Raw genomic sequence first — 25,346 nt, forward strand, 5'->3', positions numbered from 1 at the left:
CAAGTCTAAGACACAAAGTTAGAAAACAGGGAAATTAACTGAAATATTACTTTTCAACTAGATCCATACACGCAAAGTTATCTAGGCAGTTGAACAGTTATCCAAGTCAGCAGTGTATAAATAGCTCTTCCAGTAATGTAAAGCTAGTAAAGAAAAAAAAATTCAGATCCTTTTTCCTCAATTCCAGAAGATCTTACCTAGACCAGTAGCTTTTTTAAAGAATCAACCATAGAGCTTTTTAACAAAATATATCTCCCCTAGCTCCACCCCAGAGATTCTAAATAAATTGATCTGAAAGGAGGTCCCAAGAATCTGCATGTTTAGCAAGCATCATAGGTAGTTTTGCTACCAGTAGATTTTGGACCACATTTTGAAAATCATGGAACTAAACAAATAATCGCTTCTGTTTTTTGAATTTGCTACATGTCTATAAAAGATAGGAGAAAATACTGATAGTGATTTCTTAAAAGATAGGGGAAAATTTTTGCAAAATTAAAAGAAATTTGATTAATTGATATGAGAAAAAGGGAAATGAGTCATAGGGAAAGTTCCCAGAATTACCAAATTCTAGGGGATTTATTTCCTAGAGATGAAATTTGGGTCCCTACAGCACTAGAGAATTTGCACTAGAGAATAATTCAAGCCACACAGTATAGCATCCACAATTCAGCTTCAGAGAATATGGTAAACTTTTCAGAATAATTTGTTGCTACATGTCAAAGATCTGATAATGAAAAGAATATTGCTCCAGATTAGCTGATTGGGTGGGTCTCAGAGGCTTCTGTGAATGCCCTTTCCAGTGGCAGATGACCTTGGAGGGCTTCCTAGACACCACGGAGCCCTCCACCTAGGGTTCACTGTGGCACCATAGTCCCTCGAGAGTTGGTGATACAGCAAAGAACAGAAAGAACTGGCTCCCTACAAGGAGGGAGAGGAAAAGCAGAGGAAGATAAGAGATTCCATTTCACCCACAGCAGCGGGGTGTCCCTAAGCAGGATTCCACAAGCCACACCTCATTGTCTCCTCATCACACACACCCGCCAGGGCCTGCCTCCCTCCCTTGCTGCAGATCTACCCAAAACTAAGGATAACCTTCTTCTTTCATCTTTACCCCGGGATGATTTCATAGCATTTTTCTTACCCTAAAAATAAATGTTGAGTCTTTTTAGAAGGAATCCACTGAAACTCCCTTCTTGAAAATGGACACTTATTTGTTGCCATGAATATTCCGGGAGAAGCCTGGAGAAATCTATCCTGTTACTAACTTTTCTCACTATCCCCCTGCATGGCCACTCCTGCAGTGACTCTCCAACTGGAAACAGCCTGGTTGGCAGGAGGCTGGCTCCAGTTCCTCCAAAAGAGCCTCACAGTTTCCCCACAAGGAACCTCTGCCTGGAATTAGAGTAATGAATGAAATTGGACTTTAGATCCAATGATGCTGTTGTCCCTCTCAGCATCATCTTGAATGGCTGAACTTCTTTCTTCAGAATGTCAAGTTGCTGTCAAAATATTCATTTCTACCATTATGTCTCACTCTCTCAGAGATACAATTTTAGTGGAAAGATGTTGCATCCTTCTGAACTTGAATTTTCATTATTATTTTGCTACCTTGGTGTCTTTCTGCATTTTTTCTTCTGCAGCAGGTGCCAAAGTTTCCTTAGGTCAAAAAGTCACTCTTATCTCTTCCAAAAGCCAGCCAGATGGGAGGGAGAAAGAAAAAGACAGGACGAAGTCTCAGTAATGAGATTGGCTCTCAGGAGGCAGCATAGTCTAATAATTGGCTTTATTAGGAGTTTAAATGCAGGCATTACTTACGAGTCCATCACTAGCCTGAAGGTGATGCTTTATCTCCTTTCGTCACTAGGCTATACCGAGCTTGAATGGCTCCACTGTGACAGGCTGCACAGAACCACATCTCTCTTGAACAAAGAGAAGAGCTTTCTCCTGTCACACATGCATTGGTTGTCCCCACCAGCTTGCTCAGTAGCAAGCATCTGTGCTAGAGAGCAGCAGGACCCTGCATCCCACTTGCAGGCAGGAGGATTAGTCTGAGAGCTAATGCTTGCCACGCAACTTCCTCATAGGGATGTGGGGAGGATTAATGAGATGCTATTTCCATTGCAATTTATGCTCTTCAGAAGAAAGGTGCTAAGTACTAGGTATTAGAATTAGGGATTATATAGGTAATCAAGCAAAGAAGATATTCAACTGCTTCTAGTTACTAAAGGAAGCTTTAATCTGGGAGGTGGGGATGGAGGGGGAAATGCAGTGAGTATAAACTTGGCTGGCAGCCATTGTCCCTCATGAAGCAAAGGACCAAGAATGAAGTGTCAAGTGCTATGTATAATATAAAGATAAACTCATCCTGATCCTTGGGGCTTATGAGCTAAGTAAGCCTTGGGTGGTGGGGGTGGGCTACATTTCATGGATTCAGATAAAGGTCTTAAGACTTTTTTGTTATATCTGCCTCTGCCATCACCAGCCAGTCTACAAGTTTGGTGCCTAGAGGAATGTGGCAAAAGCATAAGCCAACTACCCCAACTGCATGCTAGAGGACACAATAACATTCTGGAAGAATTGTGGAGGACCCATGGGAGCCACAGGGGTGGGATGAGAAGTGAAGGGGTGGGAAGATGGCTGATCAAAATTGCAATGTGTAAAGCAACAGCCAACAAAGATGTTGATCTTCACATGGTCACACAGACAGGAAGTGGCAGAGTTGGAATGTAACAGCTTTTCAGAGCTTCAGATATTAAAGTCCTGGTTTCTTCCATTTCTTATCGTGCATCCCCAAGTAGGATTTATCTACCACTGGTAGAATGTGAGACAATTTCAGATGGTACACAAGAAATCATTTTAACATTTATAATAAGTTAGGTATTGTTATGTTTTAATGTATGTTAGAGATAAAATAATTAACCCATGAAGCCCATGATTTAGTAAATATAATTGCCTAGAACCATGGTTCTCAATACTGGTTGCATATTATTAATAGAATCACTGAGAAAGCTTAAAAGACACACACACACACACACACACACACACACACACACACACACACACACAGACACCATGCTGGGTCCCATCCCAGATCATTGAATCAGAATCCCCGAAGAGTTCTGATAGCTTATAAAAGTTCCCACATTGGGAACCACTACAATAGCCTGGGATTTTTAAGGAAGCATTTTTTTACGTGAGCGGTTTTAAATAAAATATTTAGTAAATAATTTCAAAGTGTGTGGCTATGGAAAAAATAATGGAAGTCCTCTGTTGTACTGATAACTGAAGTTTGGTAAACACTGTACTCTATCATGGTAGCCTCCTATTCTATAAGACAACACTAGACCTAAAGAACAAAGATAAGCAGAGACATCCAAAGAAAAATGATGAATGTGATAACGTAACAAGAGAAAGACTCATTATTTGGACATGCTCAGACAGGGATAAAAGATGGAGGGTCTAGGGCATTACATAGTAAAAATAGCAGCTTAGATTTGGGAGTTGGTTGATATGCATGTCCTTTTCCCAATATATGGCTCTCTGAGTCTTCTACCCTGTGGTTCAGAAATACGCTTTTTCCTTTTTCCCCATTGCCTTTTGACACCTCCACCCCACTGACTGAACCTTGAAACAAGTAAGGAAAAAAGAGGATATAAAGAATCTATAACATCTTCCTGGATAGTGGGATTACAAGTGACTTTTAGTCTGCCCACCTATTCCTTCTTTGTTGTTGTTGTTTGTTTGTTTTGTTTTTTTGAGATGGAGTCTCACTCTGTCGCCCAGGCTGGAGTGCAGTGACATGTCCTCAGCTCACGGCAACCTCCATCTCCCAAGTTCAAGTGATTCTCCTGCCTCAGGCTCCTGAGTAGCTGGGATTACAGGCACACGCCACAACCCCGAGCTAATTTTTGTGTTTTTAGTAGAGACGGGGTTTCACCATGTTGGCCAGGCTGATCTCGAGCAGCTGACCTCAAGTGATCCACCCACCTTGGCCTCCCAAAGTGCTGGGATTACAGGCATGAGACACTATGTCAGACTCTATTCCTTCTTTTGTTTGTCATATCTTCATTTATACAACAAGCATTTATTGAGCACCTACTATGTAGTAAGTTCTTCTTGCTTTTAAGTATAGTCAGAATTTTTTTCAGTGAGCATGTATTATCTTTATGATATGATCAAACAAATCTTAAAGTTACTTCCATCTTAGGAAAACTAAATAATAGGCACGTGACTGACCATTCTCCAGTCACCACATAGCCAGACTCCTTGTGTGAGGAAGAGGGGGAGCCCAAAGTCAGACTCTGGGAAGTAAGGCATTTTCAGCCACACCTGAGAGCCACAGAAGAGTTGTATGAGAAAACCCTGGAGATGTTTCCTGTGTGAAATGGAGGAAAATAAAACCCATCCTGCAGCACTGGAAAAGCTGCCTAAGCCCCTTTTCCTCTAGTCTTTCATCTGTTAAATGGGGATAGTGTTACTTTGTGTTTGCCTACTTCCCAGAGGCATTATCAGGTCTATTTAAAGGCTCTTCCGATGAAAGCTACTGTGTAATTACCAGGAACAGCTATGATAAAGAAACCTAAATACAACAGCAAATCAGCTGGAACAAACTCTCAAAGGAATTTACTTCGCTGGAAAATTTTAAGAGAAGGGTAGCAGCTCTCCTTGGGGGAGTTTTGGGTACCATTCTGGCTGGAAGTTTAGGGAAGGCTAGCTGCCTTTCAAAGCCTCCTTCTGGCCAGGCCAATTACTTGGAATAGAGGGATCTACCTCTGTTTACTTCCTCCCCACGATCTGAGCAGTTTCCATCTGAAATTCCCCTTTCACATTTTTCCAGATCTGGACTTACAAACTCTTTTATCCCCCAAATGAAATTCCAGGAAGACATTTACTAATAGGAGAAAAAAAGAGAGAAAGGAAAGAGAGGTTATAATAAGATAGGTAATTGTGAATTCAATGGTTTTTAAGAAGAGGACTGATGTAATTGATTATTAATGTTTGGCTTTGCTAAAATTCAATTTGACAAAATATGTAGTGCAGATGGGGATGGGGGGTCAGAAAGCAGGGTTACCACTTTACAACAGCACAAGGGAGAACCAACCCAGCTGAATCCAGCTGATGGCAGCTCGGCTGGAATGAAGAGAAAGATTTAAGAAATATTACAGCTCTAGAAACTATAGAATATAGCAAGAAAATGGAAGAGTCAAGGATACCATGAAATTCGGTGAGTTGAATATCATAAGATTTGGTGACTACCCTAACAGAGGCAGCTGGCAGCGAAGAGAGTAAGTAGATTATATTTTATGAATGAGATCTGAGTCAATACCATTGTAGGAAGTCCAGTGGTTTTATATTTTTGTTAAACTTGCTTATGCAATCAAAGTTCTGGCTATTTATATACAGTGTAACATATGGTATCTGCAAGGCTTCTAAGCAATAAAAACTCCAGAATTCCAAAGATGAATTTTCAAATGAGTACTTTCTAAAGTTAATAATTACACATAATAATAATAGCTATCATTTATCAATTTTGAACTATATAAATATTTTATTCCTATGTAACCCAGATTTCAGCTGGAGGCATAACAGATCGGTAAAGAAATTACTATGAACCCCTATAATCCTATGGCCTATGGAAAACCAAAACTATTTTACTATGGTCTAAATGTTTGGTTCTGCCCCTTAAAAATTCATACCTTGAAGCCCTAATCACCAGTAAGATAGTATTTGGATATGAGACCTTTGGGAGGTAATTAGGTCGTGATGGTGGAACCCTCATGATGGAATTAGTGGCTTTATAAGAAGAGAGAGGAGAGCACACACATGTGCTCTCTCTCTCTCTCTCTCTCTCATTGCCCCCCTCACCATATGAGAACAGAAACGGGAAGTGGGCCCTCACTAGGAACAGAATCTACCAGCACTCTGATCTTGCACTTTTCAGCCTCCAAAACTATGAGAAATAATTTTCTGTTGTTCAAGCCACACAGTCTATGGTATTTTTGTTATTGCAGCCTGAACTGATTCACACCCCCATCCTCATGTCTGTGAGTCCCTGGAGCTTGTGTTTTCCTGACCTTTTCTACCTCCCAAATCACTCCTATACATTACTGCTGTACCACCAGATGTGAAAATGCCCATTTACTGCTTTTATGCACTACTAAGCTATCATGAGTTTAGTAAAGTCCACTGAAATTGGGAGGACATGGGAAAGAGTCAAAACTTCTTTGCATTTTCCACAGCCCCTTCCTACTGGATTATGTTGAAAGTATCAATATTTTCCCCCTTCAGTATGCAGAGACATTCATCTTTCAAGGTGTCAGCAGCACAAAGGGGCTTTCATTTGCTGGAGGGACTGGCTCTACAAGGCGGCTTTGGTTACAAGTAGAAGGCATTTATTTTGCTATTACACCTCAATGACTTTATTTAACCCTTACAACATTTTTGTTAGAGGATACTATTATTCCCACTTTACAGATGAAGCAACTGAGGCTTAGAGTCAGCCCAAGGAGATAAACATAAGAAAAGGTAGAAGATTTAAATCCAGGTCTGATGACCCTTAACTTGTAATTAACCTGGCTTCTGAAAGACGGGATAATGATTATCTACTCTGGATCGCTTTGCTACTTCAAAACTGCTTGTTGTTGTTGTTGTTTTCAATCAAATCTCCATGTTTCAAAAAATGGTCATACACTCCCAAAGACCCTATGTAGAGAATTAAAGTAAAAATCCCATCATTTCAGGAAGAATGAGTTAGCATAATTAAAATACCAAACAACTGAAGTACAATTCTTTATTATCTTTAAGTAATAAAACTTGGATGGGGCATAAGCCACCTGCTTGTCAAACCTGCAAATTACATAAAGGAACAGATAATATTGATGATAATGAGGATGAGGAGGATAATGATGATGTGAATAACTATGAAGTTGTTGATGATGATCGTGGTAATGATAATTAGCATTTGTTTAGCACTGTTTTAAATGCTTTACATATATTATGTCTTTTAATTCTGAAAATTAAAGATGCCTGTGCCTTAGGTCTTGTTCGGGTTATCCCTATTTTATAAATAAGGTTAAAGAGAGGCAAAGAGGCCAGGCCCAGTGGCCCACGCCTGTAATCCTAGCACTTTGGGAGGCCAAGGTCGGGGGATCACTTGAGGTCAGGAGTTAGAGACCAGCCTGGTCAACATGGTGAAACCCTGTCCATACTTAAAAAGAAAAAATAAAAATAAAAAAGCCTGGTGCAGTGGCTCACACCTGTAATCCCAGCACTTTGGGAGGCCAAGGCAGGTGGATCACCAGGCCAGGAGATGGAGATGGTGAAACCCCGTCTCTATTAAACATGCAAAAAATTAGCCAGGTGTGGTGGCGGGCACCTGTAGTCCCAGCTACTGGGGAGGCTGAGGCAGGAGAATGGCATGAACCCGGGAGGGGGAGCTTGCAGTGAGCAGAGATGGCGCCACTGCACTCCGGCCTGGGTGACAGAGCAATACTCCATCTCAAAAAAAAAATTAAAAAATACAAAATAAAAAAATACAAAATACAAAAATTAGCCGGAAATTGCTTGAACCCGGGAGGCAGAGGTTGCAGTGAGCCGAGATCACGCCACTGCACTCCAGAAGCCTGGGCAACTGAGCAAGACTCCATCTCAAAAAAATAAAATAAATAAAAATAAGAGTGACAAAAAGGCCAGCCTACGTTCGCTTAGAACAGCTGAAACCAGGCATCCCACCTTAACTAAGAGGTCTACACCCTTAACAACTAGGCTATTCTGCCTCAAAGATCGTGATGGCTTCCATTGACGTCCCCACTAGAGTGGAATTAAGTACCACAGTGAACAGGGAATTTACTCCTCTTGTTTCCATTATTATCTCCAATCCTTAGAACACCACCTGGAACATAGTAGGAACTCAGTTAACAATTGCTAACTGTAAACGAATTGAAGCAAAGTGTCTAAATCAGCAGAGAACAAAAAATGTTAAAAAATAGTCATGCACAGCTGTTTAAAATATTTTAATTAGAAGAAATACAGGATAGGAAAAACTTGGCTTGAAAACACTTGTTTTTTTAAAAAAAAGATTGATACTGATATTCAGCCGAACAGGGACACACTGCACTGTGACTGCTAAAACACTACTGTGATTTTTGAAAGCCTTAAAAGAAAACTAGTATTTTAGTTTTCTTTGGTCCGTGGCCTGTTAGGAACTGGGCCGTACAGCAGGAGGTGAGTGGTGGGCGAGTGAGTGAAGCTTCGTTTGTATTTACAGCTGCTCCCTATCACTTGCATTAGCCACCTGAGCTCTGCCTCCTGTCAGATTAGTGGCAGTATCAGATTCTCATCTGAGCACAAACCCTACGTGAATTGCACATGTGAAGGAACTAGCTTGTGTGCTCCTTATGAGAATCTAATACCTGATGATGTGTCACTGTCTCCTATCACCCCCAGATGGGACTGTCTAGTTGCAGGAAAACAAGCTCAGGGCTCCCACTGATTCTACATTATGGTGAGTTGTATAATTGTTTTATTATATATTACAATGTAATAATAGAAATATAATAATAGAAATAAAGTGCACAATAAATGTACTGCATTGGAATCATCCTGAAACCATCCCCCTGGTCCATGGAAAAACTGTATTCCATGAAACCGGACCCTGGTACCAAAAAGGTTGAGGACCACTGCTCTAGAAAACCTAGGTAGGTTTTTCAGCTCAGCATAAGAGGAAAAAATATATCTAACACAACTGTACAGCAACTTTTAACAACAGAGCGTATCTGAAAACCTAAGATTCATTTCAAATTTCCAAATAGATAAGAATAACTACTTGTTTAAAAAACTATTAGAAGGATTTCTACATTATGTAGGGGACTAGACCAAGTCAGTGGCCTCAAGTCTGGCTGTGTATTAGCATCAGCTGGAAGGCTGTGAAACAGCATTGATTTTTTAAGACTCATCCTATTGAATCATAATCTCTGAGAGTCGAGAACTGAAAATCTATACTAAGAATCCAAAATTTCTAATGCCTTCAGTTGATCCTGGTAACTTGCTAGGGCCTGGGAATCACTGGACTAGATTACCTCAAAGTTTTCTTCTAACTCTATGAATTAATGATTCTTAGAACATTGCAGAATATCTTCTTTCATAAATGAGAATTATTTGTTATCTGTAAAATGAATTTTGCCTAAATGTGCATTGGTGATTATAAAGTGCCAGCATATCAGCTGATTTCTAAATAGGTTAAAAGTTTTTTTGCAATCTAGTTCATGAAAACTTTTCTCATGTATCATGGAAAGGAAAACTTTAACTGGCCTGTTTCCCAATTATTGAAGTTCCAAATCACTGAAATATAAATAAATGAGATTTTACAGTACTTAGAACACCAGTATGATGAAAAATTTGTTTACACCAGGAGATTTAGGTCATCCTTCAATCATTCATCCCGGAAACCAAAGTATGTATGCACGCCAGCACTCACGCATACAGGCGCACACACACGCCCAAATGTGACACATGGTAAATGTTGGGCAGTTACTGAGATGGAACAAAGGAGACCTTCAGATTCCATCGCCTTTGCAACCTTACATTTTTCTATGCAAGAATCAAGGAACTCAGATCAAAGACATTCAAATATTATTAACCACGATATACTCAGCTTTTTGTTTACATTTCTTTTATTCCTTGTCTTTCAATACGTACTTTGGTCTGGGTTGGGTAAAATGGGCAAAATGAAGAGTGAAAGGAGTATTTGAAAATAATAAAAAGTATGAAGAGAATGTATTAATTTGGGCTAAATTGGTTCCCTATGTAAAGAGCTTCTAAAAAGCTCTTGTGTTGCCATGAGAAGAAGCTCTAGAGATTGCAATGAGGCTACATTTATAAATTTTGACTAATCTAAAATTAAACCTGTAAAGCTCTGCTGGAATTATTTGAAAAAGAATAATTAAAACCCCCTTCAGCACAGTTAGTTCAGCTTCTCTTAATTTTACTTTTCTAGTTCACAGGTACCTTTTTTTATGGTGTTTTCAAATTGAAGTTCACACACATCAAATAAATAGTATGATAATCAGAAGTTCAGTATTCAATACGCATTCATTATTAACTGTCGTTATTGTCATTGTCACTATTATAATTGCACATTGTAAAAAGAATGGAAGCTTTTCCACAGGAATTATTCACGTGTATTGCTTTCTAGGAGTAATTGAATAGTTGACATTGCATTTATATCAAAGTAAAATATGTGATGGTTATTCTCATTTGTATTATTCTTAAGCAATAAGAAATGTAATCTCTATTAGGTTTCTTTATTTGGATTCAGAAGTCTTCATAGTTTTCTGTAATGTCCAAATGTGTACCTTCTTATAACAGCTATGGGAACTTTCTCTCCTCTCTGTGAAATGGAGAGTTATACCTACCACGTTGAGCTGTTTTGAGAATCAGTGGAGAAAATAGTGAGAAAACCACTCAAATATGTTTTGTCACTTGATGTGTTCTTTCCTCTGTATGATCCAACTTCTTACATGTTTTATTCTATTTTGGGTTTCAATTTGGTTCATCTTCACAAAGTAGAGCTTCAAGTTTCATTTAGAATTAAATAATATTGATACTGGCTTGGAAAATTGAATGACATAAGATTTAGAGAAAAAATACTCTAAGTAAAATGTCATGACAAATTGAATGAATGATGATGTAAATATAACAATGCAAAAGATTTGGAAGGCATCTTGATTCACTAAGAAAGCCATACATAATGGCTTCAAAGCACTGTCCCTTTGTAGAAAACACACAGCCATTGAGGGTAAGTAGGATTTCCTTTTCCTCCACATAATTCTTTATTACAGTCTCTGCAGAGGCCTGAGTCGCTTAGAGATTTACCTTAGTTATGTGAATCTTTCATTGCTCTTTGCTAGCTAGCCCTTGAATCATGTCACTGTTGGCAGGGGTGGAGGGTGTTACCATTGGCCCACTGTTCACTGGCTTTTGTATTGGTAGTCAGTTCAGCTCTTAGAGGACAGATGGCAATGGCTGGCAATTTGGGCAGAGAGAACAAAGACACTAGATCCTCCCCTTATCAGCAGAGATGGTCCATCTAAATCAGGGTGGAGAATCACCAGTGTAACTTATCTAGGGAAGTTCCTCTTATCAATGAATGAAATGACCTTACAAACATGTGTGAGCCATGCATTCATCTCCCTTTGCCATCCATTAAACACATTTTTTTTTTGAGATGGAGTTTTATTCTTGTTGCCCAGGCTGGAGTGCAATAGCGTGATCTCAGCTCACTGCAACCTCTGCCTCCCGAGTTCAAGCGATTCTCCTGCCTCAGCCTCCCAAGTAGCTGGGATTACAAGCATGTGCCACCACACCTAGCTAATTTTTTGTTGTTGTTTTTGACATGGAGTTTCGCTCTTTTTGTCCAGGCTGGAGTGCAATGACACAATCTCAGGCCACTGCAACCTCTGCCTCCTGGGTTCAAGAGATTCTCTTGTCTCAGCCTCCCACGTAGCTGGGATTACAGGTGCCCGCCACCACACCCGGCTAATTTTTTGTATTTTTAGTAGAGACAGGGTTTCACCATGTTGGTCAAGCTGGTCTCGAACTCCTGACCTCAAGTGATCCGCCTGCTTTGGCCTCCCAAAGTGCTGGGATTACAGGCATGAGCCACCATGCCGGGCCCCATTAAACACATGTTTTAAGCAGTTAATTTATTTATATACTAAAACATATTTAATTATGTTGCTTTTGTCACAACTGCCACTTCAATGAGTTCTTTCCTCTGTGTCTATCCTGTTGATACTGATCTACCCCCAACTGCAGTCTGGGGGCATGTGGACGAGTGATGTTAGGACAGTCACAGAATCGTGACTTCCAGTTGAACAGGTCTGTCTACACATGGTCATTTGCAGCAACCTAAAAAGAGTATTTGTTTTCATCTTGACTTCTCTTACACACACAGAGTGGTTGATTATTTGGGCTAAAAACTACAATAAGAAAAAAATGGTCATATATCAGCTCTGTGGCCATGCATTTAGGAGACTATATAGCATGTGAATTATGTATGTATGTTTTCCAAATGAAAGAGAGGTACTGACTGCACTGATTTTTCTTAACCCCTCTTGCAAAAACACCCCAATCACTGAAATCCTCCAAGTATGGGGGCTCTTTGCTGTTGTATTCTATTTGCCAACTACTAGTCTATAAGGCATATGGGTACAGTTCGAAGGTACTTCAAATTCAGAGTTTGGGTTTGTTTGTTTTCCTTTTGGCTCAACTATATCCACAGAGTGGTAAAATTGACACCGCAAGCTGCCATCACATTACTCATTCCTCTGTAAGTACAGCTCCCTCTATCGATGAGTGTCTACTATGGGCAATTCTCCAGAAGGTATTTTTCCCACTGAGGCATAATAATGCATTCAATGGCACCAGAGTTTCATCAAAGGAATTCTCTTGTTCCCTTCCTTCACATGGAGATGTCATTAACTGTATTAAGTTAACTCTCCGAATGTTAGGTTCTTAACCAACAAACAATGCTTCTCCACAAGGGCGTACTTCGCCAAGCATTCTTGATTCAGAACGAGCTGAATATGTAATCATAGATTCAGAGCCATGCCGTGGGCTTGTTATCATCACTAAGAGGAATCCTTTTGTATTTATTGACTTTTTTCCTTCAATCATCGTTGTTCCGTTTCTTCCACCACCACCTTGAGCCTTTCAGGTACATGAAAAGTTCAATTACATGTAAAGCGACTGTTAAATCAGCAGGTCCTTTGTAGGGGTCTGGGCCTCCTCTCCCTGCTTCAATCGCAAGTGTGCTCAATCCATTACTGTTCCTGAGGATTGTACATCCATCAGGTCGAGTGTGCTGGCCAGGGTGCATCTTACAGCTTTTACTGCATATGAGACATTGCAGGCCTTTCTCAGGAACTGCCAGGCGGACTGGGAATCACAGTCACGGTTAATAGCAGCGAATTGCCAGCTCTTGATGGGTGGGTAGTCACTCCTTTCAGTGGTTGCCCCCTGGGGGAGAAGGTAGAAAAACAGAGGGAGGGAATTAGAGTGACTTTGCACAGTTGAGCAGGTTCATGCCGCTGGATCAGTGGCAAGCATTGGCAGGGCTCCACTCTGGGGAGGCTCACAACAACATCACAGTCTCGTTTTTACCAATTGGTGCTGCTATATCGCCAGTGGTGCACAGGGGGAGAGCAGAGGGGAGGGTGAGCTGGGAGTGGGGGAAGGGGAAGAAGGCAGAAGTCTAAGCTAAATTAAACAAACAAAAAAAATTCATGTTCAAACTGGTTAACCCACCCCAGTTAGCCCTGTGCTACTAATTGTACCAAACTGGTGTTTGAAGTTCCCTGGGTGATTAAAGAGTTGGCTCACAAACTCCCTGCATAACCTTAATTTTTTCAAGGTTCTTTGAGTGGAGAATGGCTTATAATAATGATTTTGACTAATACGATTTTTGACATGCAACTTTAATGCTTAACCTTAGTACAACTCCAGAGCATTTCATGTGTACTCGGCTGTAAAGAGTGATGATTTAAAGGGATAATATAAGAAAAAGGTCGTTCTAGAATGAACCTCTAACAAATTGCATAAAGGGAGCTTATTATTCTATGAGTATGGGGATGTGCAGCTCTTCTGATCATTTTTCTGCTTGGTTCAAAAAAATTGTTGAGACATGAATGGGAGAAGAAACAGGAAAAAATGAAATAGATATCTGCAAGAAAGGAACATTCTTTGATGGTTATGATTTCGTTGCCACTAAAAAGACTCTACAGTAATGTGGTTATTCATCTCCTCTTTTGTTTTGGGTGAAGAATTCGCTCTAACAAGAAAATGCTGTTATTGGTTGGAGGGCTGCCTCCTGGACCGGACCGGCTCCCCAGCAATTTGGTTCAGTATTACGACGATGAAAAGAAGACGTGGAAAATACTCACAAGTGAGTGCATTATTTATTTATTCACTCACCTATTTATTTCAGGTTAGAGCTGTCTTGATGAATTTGAAAACACGGTTAATCAAATTAGACATTTTATTGATTTGTTCCCCTTTGGAGGTTTGTTTATGTATCACAGGGGATTTAGAGTAAAAGACTAAATTAACATTGCAGAGGTGGCCAATTTGGTAGTCGAGTAGGCCTAGCCTAAAATCACTGTACTGGTTTACATTTCTGCATGTGCTGCAATGGAGGGTGCAGGGGAGGAGCAAAGATCTTCCCCACAAAATTCTTCTGTTCGTTTTGTTATTGTTCATTGGAAAGCAAAAATTGGTTTATGGCACTCACTAGTAAATTTTCTCACATCAAAATGGTTGTTTAGTTCATTGTCTCTGTAACTAACATTTATTTTGCTTTTTAGGCATTTTTGCTTATTAATATTTAATCTGTGGAACTGGGTCTTTAAAGAAATGTCCCCTTATACTGCTGCATAGTTTGAATGAACATATATTTGTGGCCTAGTCCAGCTACATGAAATTGTGCTTGCAAACTTCTACCCAGGATTCTTCTCCTCCCCTTCTTAAAGGGCAATTGTGTTTTACAGCAGACCTCTTGCCTTGGGCACTGAGATTTGGAACTTATTGTTATATCGGTTATGATTCCCAATCGGACTCACTCATGGAATCAAAAATCATCGTTTCTTGAGTGCAGCAGGCTGTGTGCACCAGTCCCCTCGTGGGCACAGTGGCTGCACTGGTCAATAAAACTAAATTTTAACTGTCAAAATTGCCCAGAGCTGTATAGATAAAATAATAAATGAGCAATTTTAATCCATAAATCAAAGCCATACATTTAAAACCAACAAAAGTGAATGTTAGATTTTCTTATTGCATGTGTCTTAACAGTTATATATTTTATCATGTTTATTTTTCAAAAATCGTTTCCTTTCCTCTTCCTGAAAGCCCTTTAAAATAATAGAAACTGGACAACAGTTTACCCATAAAAGCAGAAGACGAGCAGAGACATGTGTGGTGGTGCTTGAAATAATACATTTTGGAGCTGGCGTCCCCCAGCGAAACCTGCAGTAGCATTGTCCAGGAACTGCAACGAGAAAGCTCCCTGGACACCAATGCGCTACGGTTGTAGTAAAGAAGTAGTGGAATAGTAGCAGCGAGATTAAGGAGAAGGAAGAAAGAAAAATAAGTTAGTGATGTCTTAAAATGATTTTTATTTCTCTTTTGACAAAAATACCATTAATAGTGGTTTAAACATCTGAGTGAGTGGCCAAGCTGAATTTTAAAGGTTCGTCAGAAACAAAAGCTAAAGCAAAACCAAGGAATTTATTTTTTAATACTTGACCAATAGTGAAAGCCTGCATAGAAAGAAACATGGAGACTAGGAGGAGGAGAGAGAAAAGAGGAAGGACAAAAGATTCTTAAAGAAAGATGACAGAGTGATAATACACCCAACCAGTAAATGATATTCATTCATAAATCCATTTGTTTTCCCAAATACACCAAGCTAGGTCCAATTTGTTTCTTGTTTGACACCCTTCAGTAAAGACAGAAAGATTAATTAAAGCATTGTGAACAATACCTTAGAAAAGTCTTATGTGGGTTTTAAACCTTGCTCAAAGATAGGTTGATTGTTAAACATTGTCCACACTGGGGCATTTTCGAGCATGAAAGGGGAATCTATTAATTATGCCAGGACAACAGATATAGACTGGAACATGTGGTCACCTTACTTCAAGTTTTCACATTGCCTGAATTAACTCTCTGCTTGGAGGGATGTAGGAAGAAAACATGAACTTTGAATCAGACAGACTTGGTTGCAAACCCAGATCCAGGACCTTGAGAAAATCATATAAATATTTGGAGTCATGGTTTCTTAATTTTGTGAAAGTCACTGTAGTATTTTTAAAATAAAAATTGTGTTTATAAATCATCTAGCACATAGAATGCGCTCAAAAAAATTGCAGGTACTATTGCTATTACTGTAACATCACTATCAACATTAGCATAAGGATTGTACCTTTATACCTAGAGGCATCAGTCAATCAATGCAAGCTCTCCATGCAGACAAGTAACACTGCAACAGACATACCACTTAAACCCACTGCCCTGGAGTAGGAAGCATATTCTCCATAGTTTTCATATGTTAGAGTTAATAATCTATAGATTAAGAAGTAAAGAGAAAAGGGTATCTATTGACTCTATTTATTAGATTTGAAATGGAAGGAAATAAGTGTGTGTGTGTGTGTGTGTGTGTGTGTGTGTGTTTAAATTCTTATAATGGGAACATATTTAAAGATCTTGAACCCTTTTTCTATCTCAGACATACTTATGGCTTTGAAATAAATGTTTACTCTACTTAACAATGTTCATTTCACTGGGACTTGTACTTAAAAATATATAGTTTATTACCTGCTAGACTACGACTATATGGCCCCAAGTAAAGGCATATTTTTTACATTTGTTGAAGAAATGTAGAAAGTTTACCTAGATAATTTCTGCTGGTTTTTTTCGTTAAGATATCTTATTCTGCAAAACAGAAAAAGGCAACTAACAGATTGCTATGCTTTGGGCCGTCTAATAATAAATGAAGAAATCTTTCTCATCAGAATCCCAGATTCTTCCCAAATCTAATAAAGCCTAAGGGATTGGAGAACTTTCCACTGCCATTCTTTTGCCCCAGAAGAAATACCAAACTAATTTGTCTGGGAGGTGAGGATGACAGTTAAAGGTAGGAGACAGTCCCCTGGTTTGGGGTCTACTTATTTATTAAATGACTTTCTCCATGCAAACTAACAAATTAACTAAAGATACCTAAAACATGAGGTAGCTGGAGTTTCTGAATCTCAGCATACTTTGCCCACTTACGTTGAGCAAACATTTCTCAATGTGCCTTACAGACATGCTCCTCTTAGAAACAGGCCACAGCCTAGAGGCAGGTGCACAGATACCCATGGGAGCCGCTCCATTTACACACCTTATATCACAGAAAGAATTAAGAGGAAGGCTACTTTCCTTTAGATCTTATCCTGTTATGTTATTTATATTTCAGAAATACGATGTAAGGGGTACACTTAAGTAATAGTGAGTTGAATGGAGTGGAGGGGAGTAGGAGTGAAAAAGTGGGTCTATATAACACAAAGAAAACAACATTCAAATAGTTGGCCAACCAGTTGTTTGGCTTACCCAAACAGTAAAGGAAACAATTATTCTCACCAAACAGATTGTTTTGGTAACATGCTGGCACAGACTGCGTGTTTATCTTCCTTTTTGGAAAAATCATTTCATATATCATTATAAAAACTGATTATAAGAAAAGCCTCTATCAGAAAAATATTGAGAAATAACATGTAAAAATGACTGCAATGTCTTTTTGTAAATGTGAAGTGTTAAGTAATAATATTATAAGTTTGGCATTGTTGTTCTCTCACCTGTTAATAATAAAAGGGAAGTCAAGATGCACTTTTGTTCATCTTTATTTCTCAGCACTGCTTTTCTTGCATCTCTCACTCCTGCACGCAGTCTCCCGTTTCATCTTAACTTATTAGAAAGCAGTACAGGAGACATGAATACTAAAACGGCCAATGTGAAAATCATGCCTCTTGCACTTTGCAGGCCCTAAATCCTCTGTGCAAAGATTAAACAGAAAAATTTCTGGGGTTACCGTGTACTTTTGATAACAGACTTCTCATATATCAAAGTTTTTATGAAGTCCACATGTGGAGACCCCTTTTATTTCTCCCCATAGGGCAGCATTGAAGAGCTCTCCATTCCATTTTTATTCCCTGTGGACCAATTTCTTTACTGATGGGCAAGGTATTTTCCAGGAGCTGGCATCCTTTTTCCAATGTTTCAAATAAGAGATTCTATTTATTAGATGCTTCTTTGTTGCCTTTTATGACCAACAACAGAAAAGAGGGACTTTAAAATATAGATTTATCCTTCCATGTACCAATGATGACTTCTTTTTAATAACATTCGAATGAAAATTATGGAGCTAAGTAGAAAGGCGTGTTCCTTCTCTTGATAACTCTAAGTTCCCTTTGTTAAAGGTAGAGGAAATGCCTTTTGTTTCTCTTCTGTTCTGTTGATTTACAACTCTTCTCTCTTTGTAGTGGAAGGATTTGGGAATTTTCTAGTGTTCAGTCATGGAAAATAAAGGAAACTGTCGGGTGGTGGTTTCTTAGGTTGTCTCCTCTGGCCCACGGATGACATTTAACTTGATCCCATCCAGATAGGAGGGGTCCTGTGTCTGGTTGTTGTTTATTTCTTTAAGAGGAGTCACAAAGATCAGAAAGCTGGTGGATTCTTCACGCTTTTGAAAAAATATACTTTCTATAAATGGTGACGGAATAGTCATGAGCAAACAAAGCTTGTATAAGACATTGAACTTCAGTTCCAAATGATAAATATAGGTTTGATCATATTCAATAGCCAAGCAATGCTGAATGGTTTAGTTGTTGATTATTCAGGGAATAATTAATAAACCTGCATGTTGATACATTCAAATGGACTTCTTTCCTTGGCCCTTCTGTTTCTTGATTTCAGTTCATTTCTGTTCCCTAAGGATATGAACACTGGGAGGAAAATAAAATTAGTCAAAACCTAATAATCATTTATCATTATTTGTTTTGAAGAAAATAAAATGTAAGTTAAATTAAGGGCTTTGTACCTGTGGGTTTCCTTTATTCACATTATCTTTATTACCAAGAACTAAAACCCACAAACCATTTAATTTAATGTTATTTCTAAACAGGTAGGTAGGGTTCATAGATAGTGCGTTTCTCATTGCAGGAGAACTTCAGAAAACAGTGAGTTACTTTTGAATGACTCTGAAAATGCCTAGGAAGAATTTAGACTTATTTATAGACCTCATTCCTTTATGTAATAAGCAATTATTGAATACCCACTCTGTGTTGGATGGTAGGATAGAACGTGCATAAGATAATCTCTCCTCTCAATAACCTAAGGAAGTAATTATAATACAGGGTGCTAAGAGACAAATAGAGAAATTCTAGGGTGCTATGGGAACACAAAAATGAGCCCCTAAAGTAAACATGAGAGGTTAGGAAAGCTTTCCTAGAAGTGACCATCTGTAACTCTGAAAAAATGGATAGGAATTACCTAGGCAAAAGGTAGATGGGGAAGTATTTTAGTAAGACCACCCAGTATTGAGAATGCCAAAAGACAAGAGGGAGTATAGTGTCTTTTGGCAACTGAAATAAATTTGTGTATCTATAGGAAAATCTGAAGTTGGACAAGTAAGCAGTGGGGCTGCAGAATTGACCAAGAACCATATCACATGGAGACTATTTCAAGGAATTATCAAGACAGGTTCAAGAATTAAGAATTGCAAGTAGGGATACCCCTCTAATTTTTGTTTTCAGTGTTACTGAAAAAACAGTGATCTAAATATTATATACAATATCATAGCAGTTGGTCTCTCTTAGCTTGGAATTTTTTGTTTGGAGCAATCATTTCCATGGCTTTGGACAAAGAAGGAGAGACAATTGTGTTTGGACTTTTTAAATATGTTAGCATCTAATTTTACCTTCAATGAGCTCAATTCTAATTTGAGATACATGGCTGCACATTGCTATATATCTTGAATTATTTGCTACTGTGTATTCATGCACCAGTGCATTAGTGGATTTTTCATAGATTTTTAAGAAAATATGTGTGGTGGTCACTCCAAATACTGTATTTCAAGGAAGCTGGGTACCTAGAAAAACTGATTGACCTTCTTTGGCCATCTCTCATTTATTTCTGGCTTATACCTCTCTTGAATATAGCAATTGTTTTTTCTCCAGAGAACAGCATGTGTACAAATAATTCTGATACCTTCTTTAGACAGAAGCTGTGGTATATGCTACTGAATCTGAAATGAAGGAGGTATGAGTCATGCGGGCTGTTTGAACTTGCTGTGTGTCATTCCTGGGCAAATTACAGACTAAGTCTGGCAAACCATTGAATATAAGTACTGAAAGATTAAATGATCTCCATGCCCAACCCTCTCATTTTACACACTCATTTCATTCATTTAACAAATATAATTGGTATCTTCTATGTAACAGAGATTGTGCTAAGCACAGAGGATACCACGCTGATCCAAAACAGTTATCACCATGTTAACAGTTTAGAGAGGGAAACCAGTATTAATAAATAATCCCAGGTAGCAATATATAATAAGAAAATGTGATAGTGCTCTGAGAGAAGGGTATAAAATATATAAGATTTGGCAGTGGAGAGTCCTGATCTAATCAAGGAGTCGTGGGGAATATTACTAAAGAAATGGCATTTGCACTGACAACTGAAGGATAAGAGGGAGTTAGGCAGTGCCCAGGTGAAGATGTGAGATAAGATTGCTCCAGGTTAGTTAACAGTAAAGGCAAAGATGCTGCAAAAAGAAGGTGCATGGCTGAACTCCAAGAGTGAGGGGGAAACAGATAGGAGTTGCGGCTAAAGACACTGGCAGAGACCAGGCCATACAGGAACTTCAATGGCAGGCTCACAATTTTTTCATTTTGGCTTTTACTTTAGGTTATGCAAAGAGAGGAGGTGCTATATACCTAGGGTCACACAGTGATTTAATGGCAGGGTAAGGAATACAACACTGGTATCTGTATTTCCATCAAATTGTGCTGCTCCAGATCCCACACCAATTCATCTCGCCAAAAAGTGCCGTTAGTCAAAAAGTCCAAGCAGATGAATGGAATTTAATCTGTGCTGACCCATTTCACCCATGAAAATCTAAATGGATCCAATGTACTTGAGGTAGTACCATGTTCATAGAATAGAGCTAGAATAGGCTAATTGAAATAATAACCTACTCTTAGAGGTCAATAATATAATCTTGGTTTATGGACTAAACTGCAAATTATCATGTGTGACAAAATTTGCATTTAAGATTATGGACAGGCCACAATTCAATGCAACTTTTTGACGTTTTAACAGTGTCTTGGAAGCAACATAGCATCAAAGATGAAACAGCATGTGTGCGTGTGCATGCACACACACACACACACACACACAAAGAGAGTAACATCTTTAGAGACAGATAGACCTGAATTGAAATACACACAAGATATGTGTTGACCGTGTGACTTTGGGAAACTGCTTACTCTCTGATCTTTTAATCTTATCTGCAAATTAAGGATAATTATACTCACCTCACAGGGTTATTGTGAGAATTAGATAAGATAATACACATAAATGTCCAGGCTCAGGATCTGGAATAGAGTTGTTCCTCAATACATTTTTATTCTATTTTTGCTAACTTTGCTTTTTTTTTTTTTTTTTTTTTTGAGATGGAGTCTCGCTGTGTCACCCAGGCTGGAGTGCAGTGGCGCAATCTCGGCTCACTGCAAGCTCCGCCTCCTGGGTTCACGCCATTCTCCTGCCTCAGCCTCTCCGAGTAGCTGGGACTACAGGCGCCCACCACCACGCCCGGCTAATTTTTTGTATTTTTAGTAGAGACGGGGTTTCACCGTGGTCTCGATCTCCCGACCTCGTGATCCGCCCGCCTCAGCCTCCCAAAGTGCTGGGATTACAAGCGTGAGCCACCGCACCCAGCCACTTTGCATTATTTTTTAACAAAATAAAGAAAACCAAAATATTGAATCTTATCCTCTGCTCATCTAAAGTTTGAGAAAGAAGACACACTTTGATTCAGAATGAAATCTCTATGTTTAGCATGAAGTTTATGTGTATCAGTCAGGATGAGCTAGATTATGCTGCGGTAATAACTCCAAAAGTCTCAGGAGCTTAAACTGACAAGAGAAAATGATTTCTTGCTTATTCTACATGTCCAACACAGGCTGATAGAGGGCATCTGCTCCTCAGAGTCATGCAGGGATCCAGGCATGTGGGGGCTCCATCTTGACATGCATTTCCATCATGGATGCTGCAGGGAGAAGAAAGAGCTGCAGTGTCTTTCACTGGTGATTAAAAGTGACATATATCATTTCTTCTCAGTCACAGGACCACACTCCATTTCAGGGAAGCAGGAAAGTGCAAGCTCACCAGGGTTCAGAGGGAGGAAAACCAGAGAATTTTCAAACAATGCAATGTGACTATCATAATTATACTACTAGACATCAAATATTCAGTGTACTCTTCTGCTGTGCTCAAAGCGCTCTCACCTCTCCTCCAAGGGGAGATTACCCAAAATCATCAAGCTCACTGTGGAGGATCTCTGGGTGAGAAGAATAGTCATCCCAACATCAAGCTGATTTGAGACTCCTCTTGACCCAGAATGAATAAACTAAAGAGACAAATTATCTGGTCCCTCACACATAATGCACCGTGATGGAACAGGGACAGGAGCACCCCAGTAAACACATTCATTTGGAAAGACCGTAGCAATTTAGCAATTCTACCAAACAGACATTTTGAAGGGCACCTATCCAAGAGGTGGGTTGTGCTCCTTGATTAGGGTCCTGCCCAATTCTGTTCATTATTTTTTTTGTTCTCCCATGCCCCCTGCTTCTCCTTTTGGGAGATACTTCTTTTCCTGTTATCTTCATTGGCCAAGTCTGAAGTGACCCTGATGAATATGCTCTTCCTGGGAGTGGGAGAGTTTTCTAAGTACATTCCATGTCTATAAACACTTAGAGGACCATAGTGGTTTTAGGTATCAAATTGTCAACAGCTTCTTTTACTCAAGGCTGGCAGTTCTTTCAGCAATTAACTCTCAAGAAAACTTAGCTGTTTTCTTATGTTTCCAGCTACTCCAAGGCTGGTGACCATGCTACATTTCTTTTCTGATAAACTTCTCAGATTGCCTTTTCCTTTGTTTTCTTGTGCTCTTCTCTCTCTCTCTCTTGTCTTTCTCTCTCTTTCTCTCTCTCTGTCTCTCTCACACACACACCATCACCATCTAATACTCTTTATATTTCTGTACCTATCAGACTTCAGTGAGAAAATTTCCTTTTTACTCTTCCCTGAATTTTTAGAATTTACTGGTGGTTGTCTCAGCCTTAATTGGAACTTTCTTCTAAGACATCCCAGCTCAGTGAAAGTACTATGAAAGTCACACCTTTAATTTTTTCTCTCCACTAAGCTGAGTTTTAACTTACCTTACCAGATGAAATTGAAAAACATCCGTCTTCGAAGGCTACACACCCTAGATTTCTGGACTCTGTTTCCTTTCAATACTGCTCATAAATGGGCCAGCTTTTTCTGAGATCATCTCTTTTTTGTAAATCTTGCGAAGTCCAGCCAACAGCAACCAACACATACAATCAGCATTCTGTTTTCAACCTCTTCCCTTGGAGGTGGAAGTTCATCAAATAACTGATTAGCCTTCCAAGTGAGAGCAAATAACAGTTGTACCCAGTGATTTTTCTCACTATGATATCCATTTCTATCTTTCCACTCTTCCTTCTCAGTTTCCTTATCAGCCACTGGACCTTCTTGGTACCAGCACCACTCAGGTGGTGACAACAATCCCCAAATCTTAGTGGTTTATGTAAGTAAATAGTTATTTCTTTTCATGTCACTTGTCTATGGCAGGTTAACTGGGAGCCTGTTCCACATCTTCTCATTCTAGTCCTCAGGTTGATAGACTCCACTATTTGACATATCACCATTTTCATGGCAGAGAAGAGGAAATGTCACACTGACTCTTGAAATTTCTGCCCTGAATAACATGGTGTATCAGCAAAAACAAATTGCTCAGCCACATCTAATTTCAAAGTGGCTGGAAAAGTGCAATCCTCCCAAGATCTCAGAAGGTGGATAATCAAAATATTTACTAGCCCCTAATATTTACAACAGTGCACCCTTATGTTCCCAAATACTTGTTTCACTCTTCTAGTCACATGCAACATATTCTCACTTCTCCTGTGAGGGGAAGTTATTTGTCAGAATACAATTGTTCTATGTATCTTTCTACCACTTCCTACATAGGACTTTATTGTCAGGAATGATATTCATTACCAGGATATAAAACCATTTCTTTTTTCTTTTTATTTTTTTGAAATGGAGTCTTGTTCTGTCTCTCAGGCAGGAATGCAGTGGCACAATCTCAGCTCACTGCAACCTCCACCTCCTGCGTTCAAGCAGTTCTCCTGCCTCAGCCTCCCCAGTAGCTGGGACTACAGGCATGTGCCACCATGCCCAGCTAATTTTTGTATTTTTAGTGGAGACGGGGTTTTGCCATGTTGGCCAAGCTGGTCTTGAACTCCTGACCTCAGGTGATCCACCCGCCTCGGCCTCCCAATGTGCTGGGATTACAGGTGTAAGCCACCACGCCCAGCCAAAATCATTTCTATTAAAAGGAAGTTTAGAAAAACACTGTAAATATTATTATGATGCATTTGGAGTGAATTTTTAAAAGTCTGATTTCCCTCAGATAGTTTTAATATGTCTGAGTTTATACAGTTGTCACTGTTTCTAGTATTTACTGTATGTAAACTATTGTACATCTAAAATATAGTTATGCAAATATTTTTACATATAAATTATTTATATAGATATGTACACATAGATCTCATAGAACAGGATGGTTTTCAACATTTAGAGAGACCTCATTAAAAAAAACAGCTGAAACGACTTTCTTTTTTTTTTCATTTTTTGTTTTAGGTTTGGGGATACATGTGAAGGTTTGTTACATACATAAACACATGTCACGGTACATATTATTACATCACTCAGGTATTAAGCTCAGTACCCAATAGCTATCTTTTCTGCTCCTCTCCCTCCTGCCACCCTCCCACTCAAGTAGACCCCAGTGTCTGTTGTTTCCTTCCTTGTGTTCTTAAGTTTTTATCATTTAGCTCCCACTTATAAGAGAGAACATGTAGTATTTGGTTTTCTGCTCCTGCATTAGTTTGCTAAGGACAATAGCCTGAAATGACTTTCAACATGACAACAACAACAAAACAAATAGAAAGATAATTTTGGCCAGCAATTATTATGTGTACATATCCCCATCAAAATAAAGACGTAATGAAGGCAAAGTACAAATAAGTAAACTGTTTCTTTTCAAATCCGTAAGATGACTCTATGGTGACATCTTCAACTAAACCTACATTTTAGGAATAGCCAGCCACTAAGAATTTTTGGTTTTGTGGATCATATAAAAATTGACTCCATTGCTGGGGAGTGTATGATTACTCTACAATCAAACCTTTCTATTCATTAAGTGTTTCCAATGGAGCAAAGAGCTGCGCTGATACCTTAAGGACCTGGCCACACTTAGCTGGGATTAAGGATGGTTTTGTGAAAGGGGAGTGCGGAGCAGACACTTTCATACCTCTGTGTGTGGTTGTCAAGGCAGACGACCGCTCCTCACAGCATGTTCTAATTATTAATCCTACCGACCTGCCTTGTTTGGTCATTAAGTCTTAATTTATTTTTTAAAAAATTGAGATTGAATTCTAGTTATTTAG

At 39.1% G+C, this 25,346-nt stretch overlaps 1 protein-coding gene across 1 annotated transcript in view; it reads left to right on the forward strand.

The window, feature by feature from the left end:
- The window catches only part of KLHL14 (kelch like family member 14), a 101,909-nt gene that overhangs the window by 16,908 nt on the left and 59,655 nt on the right, over positions 1 to 25,346 (forward strand). Inside the window, exon 3 of the mRNA XM_003261953.4 lies at positions 13,821 to 13,942. Within this exon, the coding sequence (XP_003262001.1) occupies positions 13,821 to 13,942 (122 nt within the window). The remainder of the gene's footprint in view (positions 1 to 13,820; positions 13,943 to 25,346) is intronic.

This window comes from Nomascus leucogenys, chromosome 4 (assembly GCF_006542625.1).
Source record: "Nomascus leucogenys isolate Asia chromosome 4, Asia_NLE_v1, whole genome shotgun sequence".
Classification (NCBI taxonomy): domain Eukaryota; kingdom Metazoa; phylum Chordata; class Mammalia; order Primates; family Hylobatidae; genus Nomascus; species Nomascus leucogenys.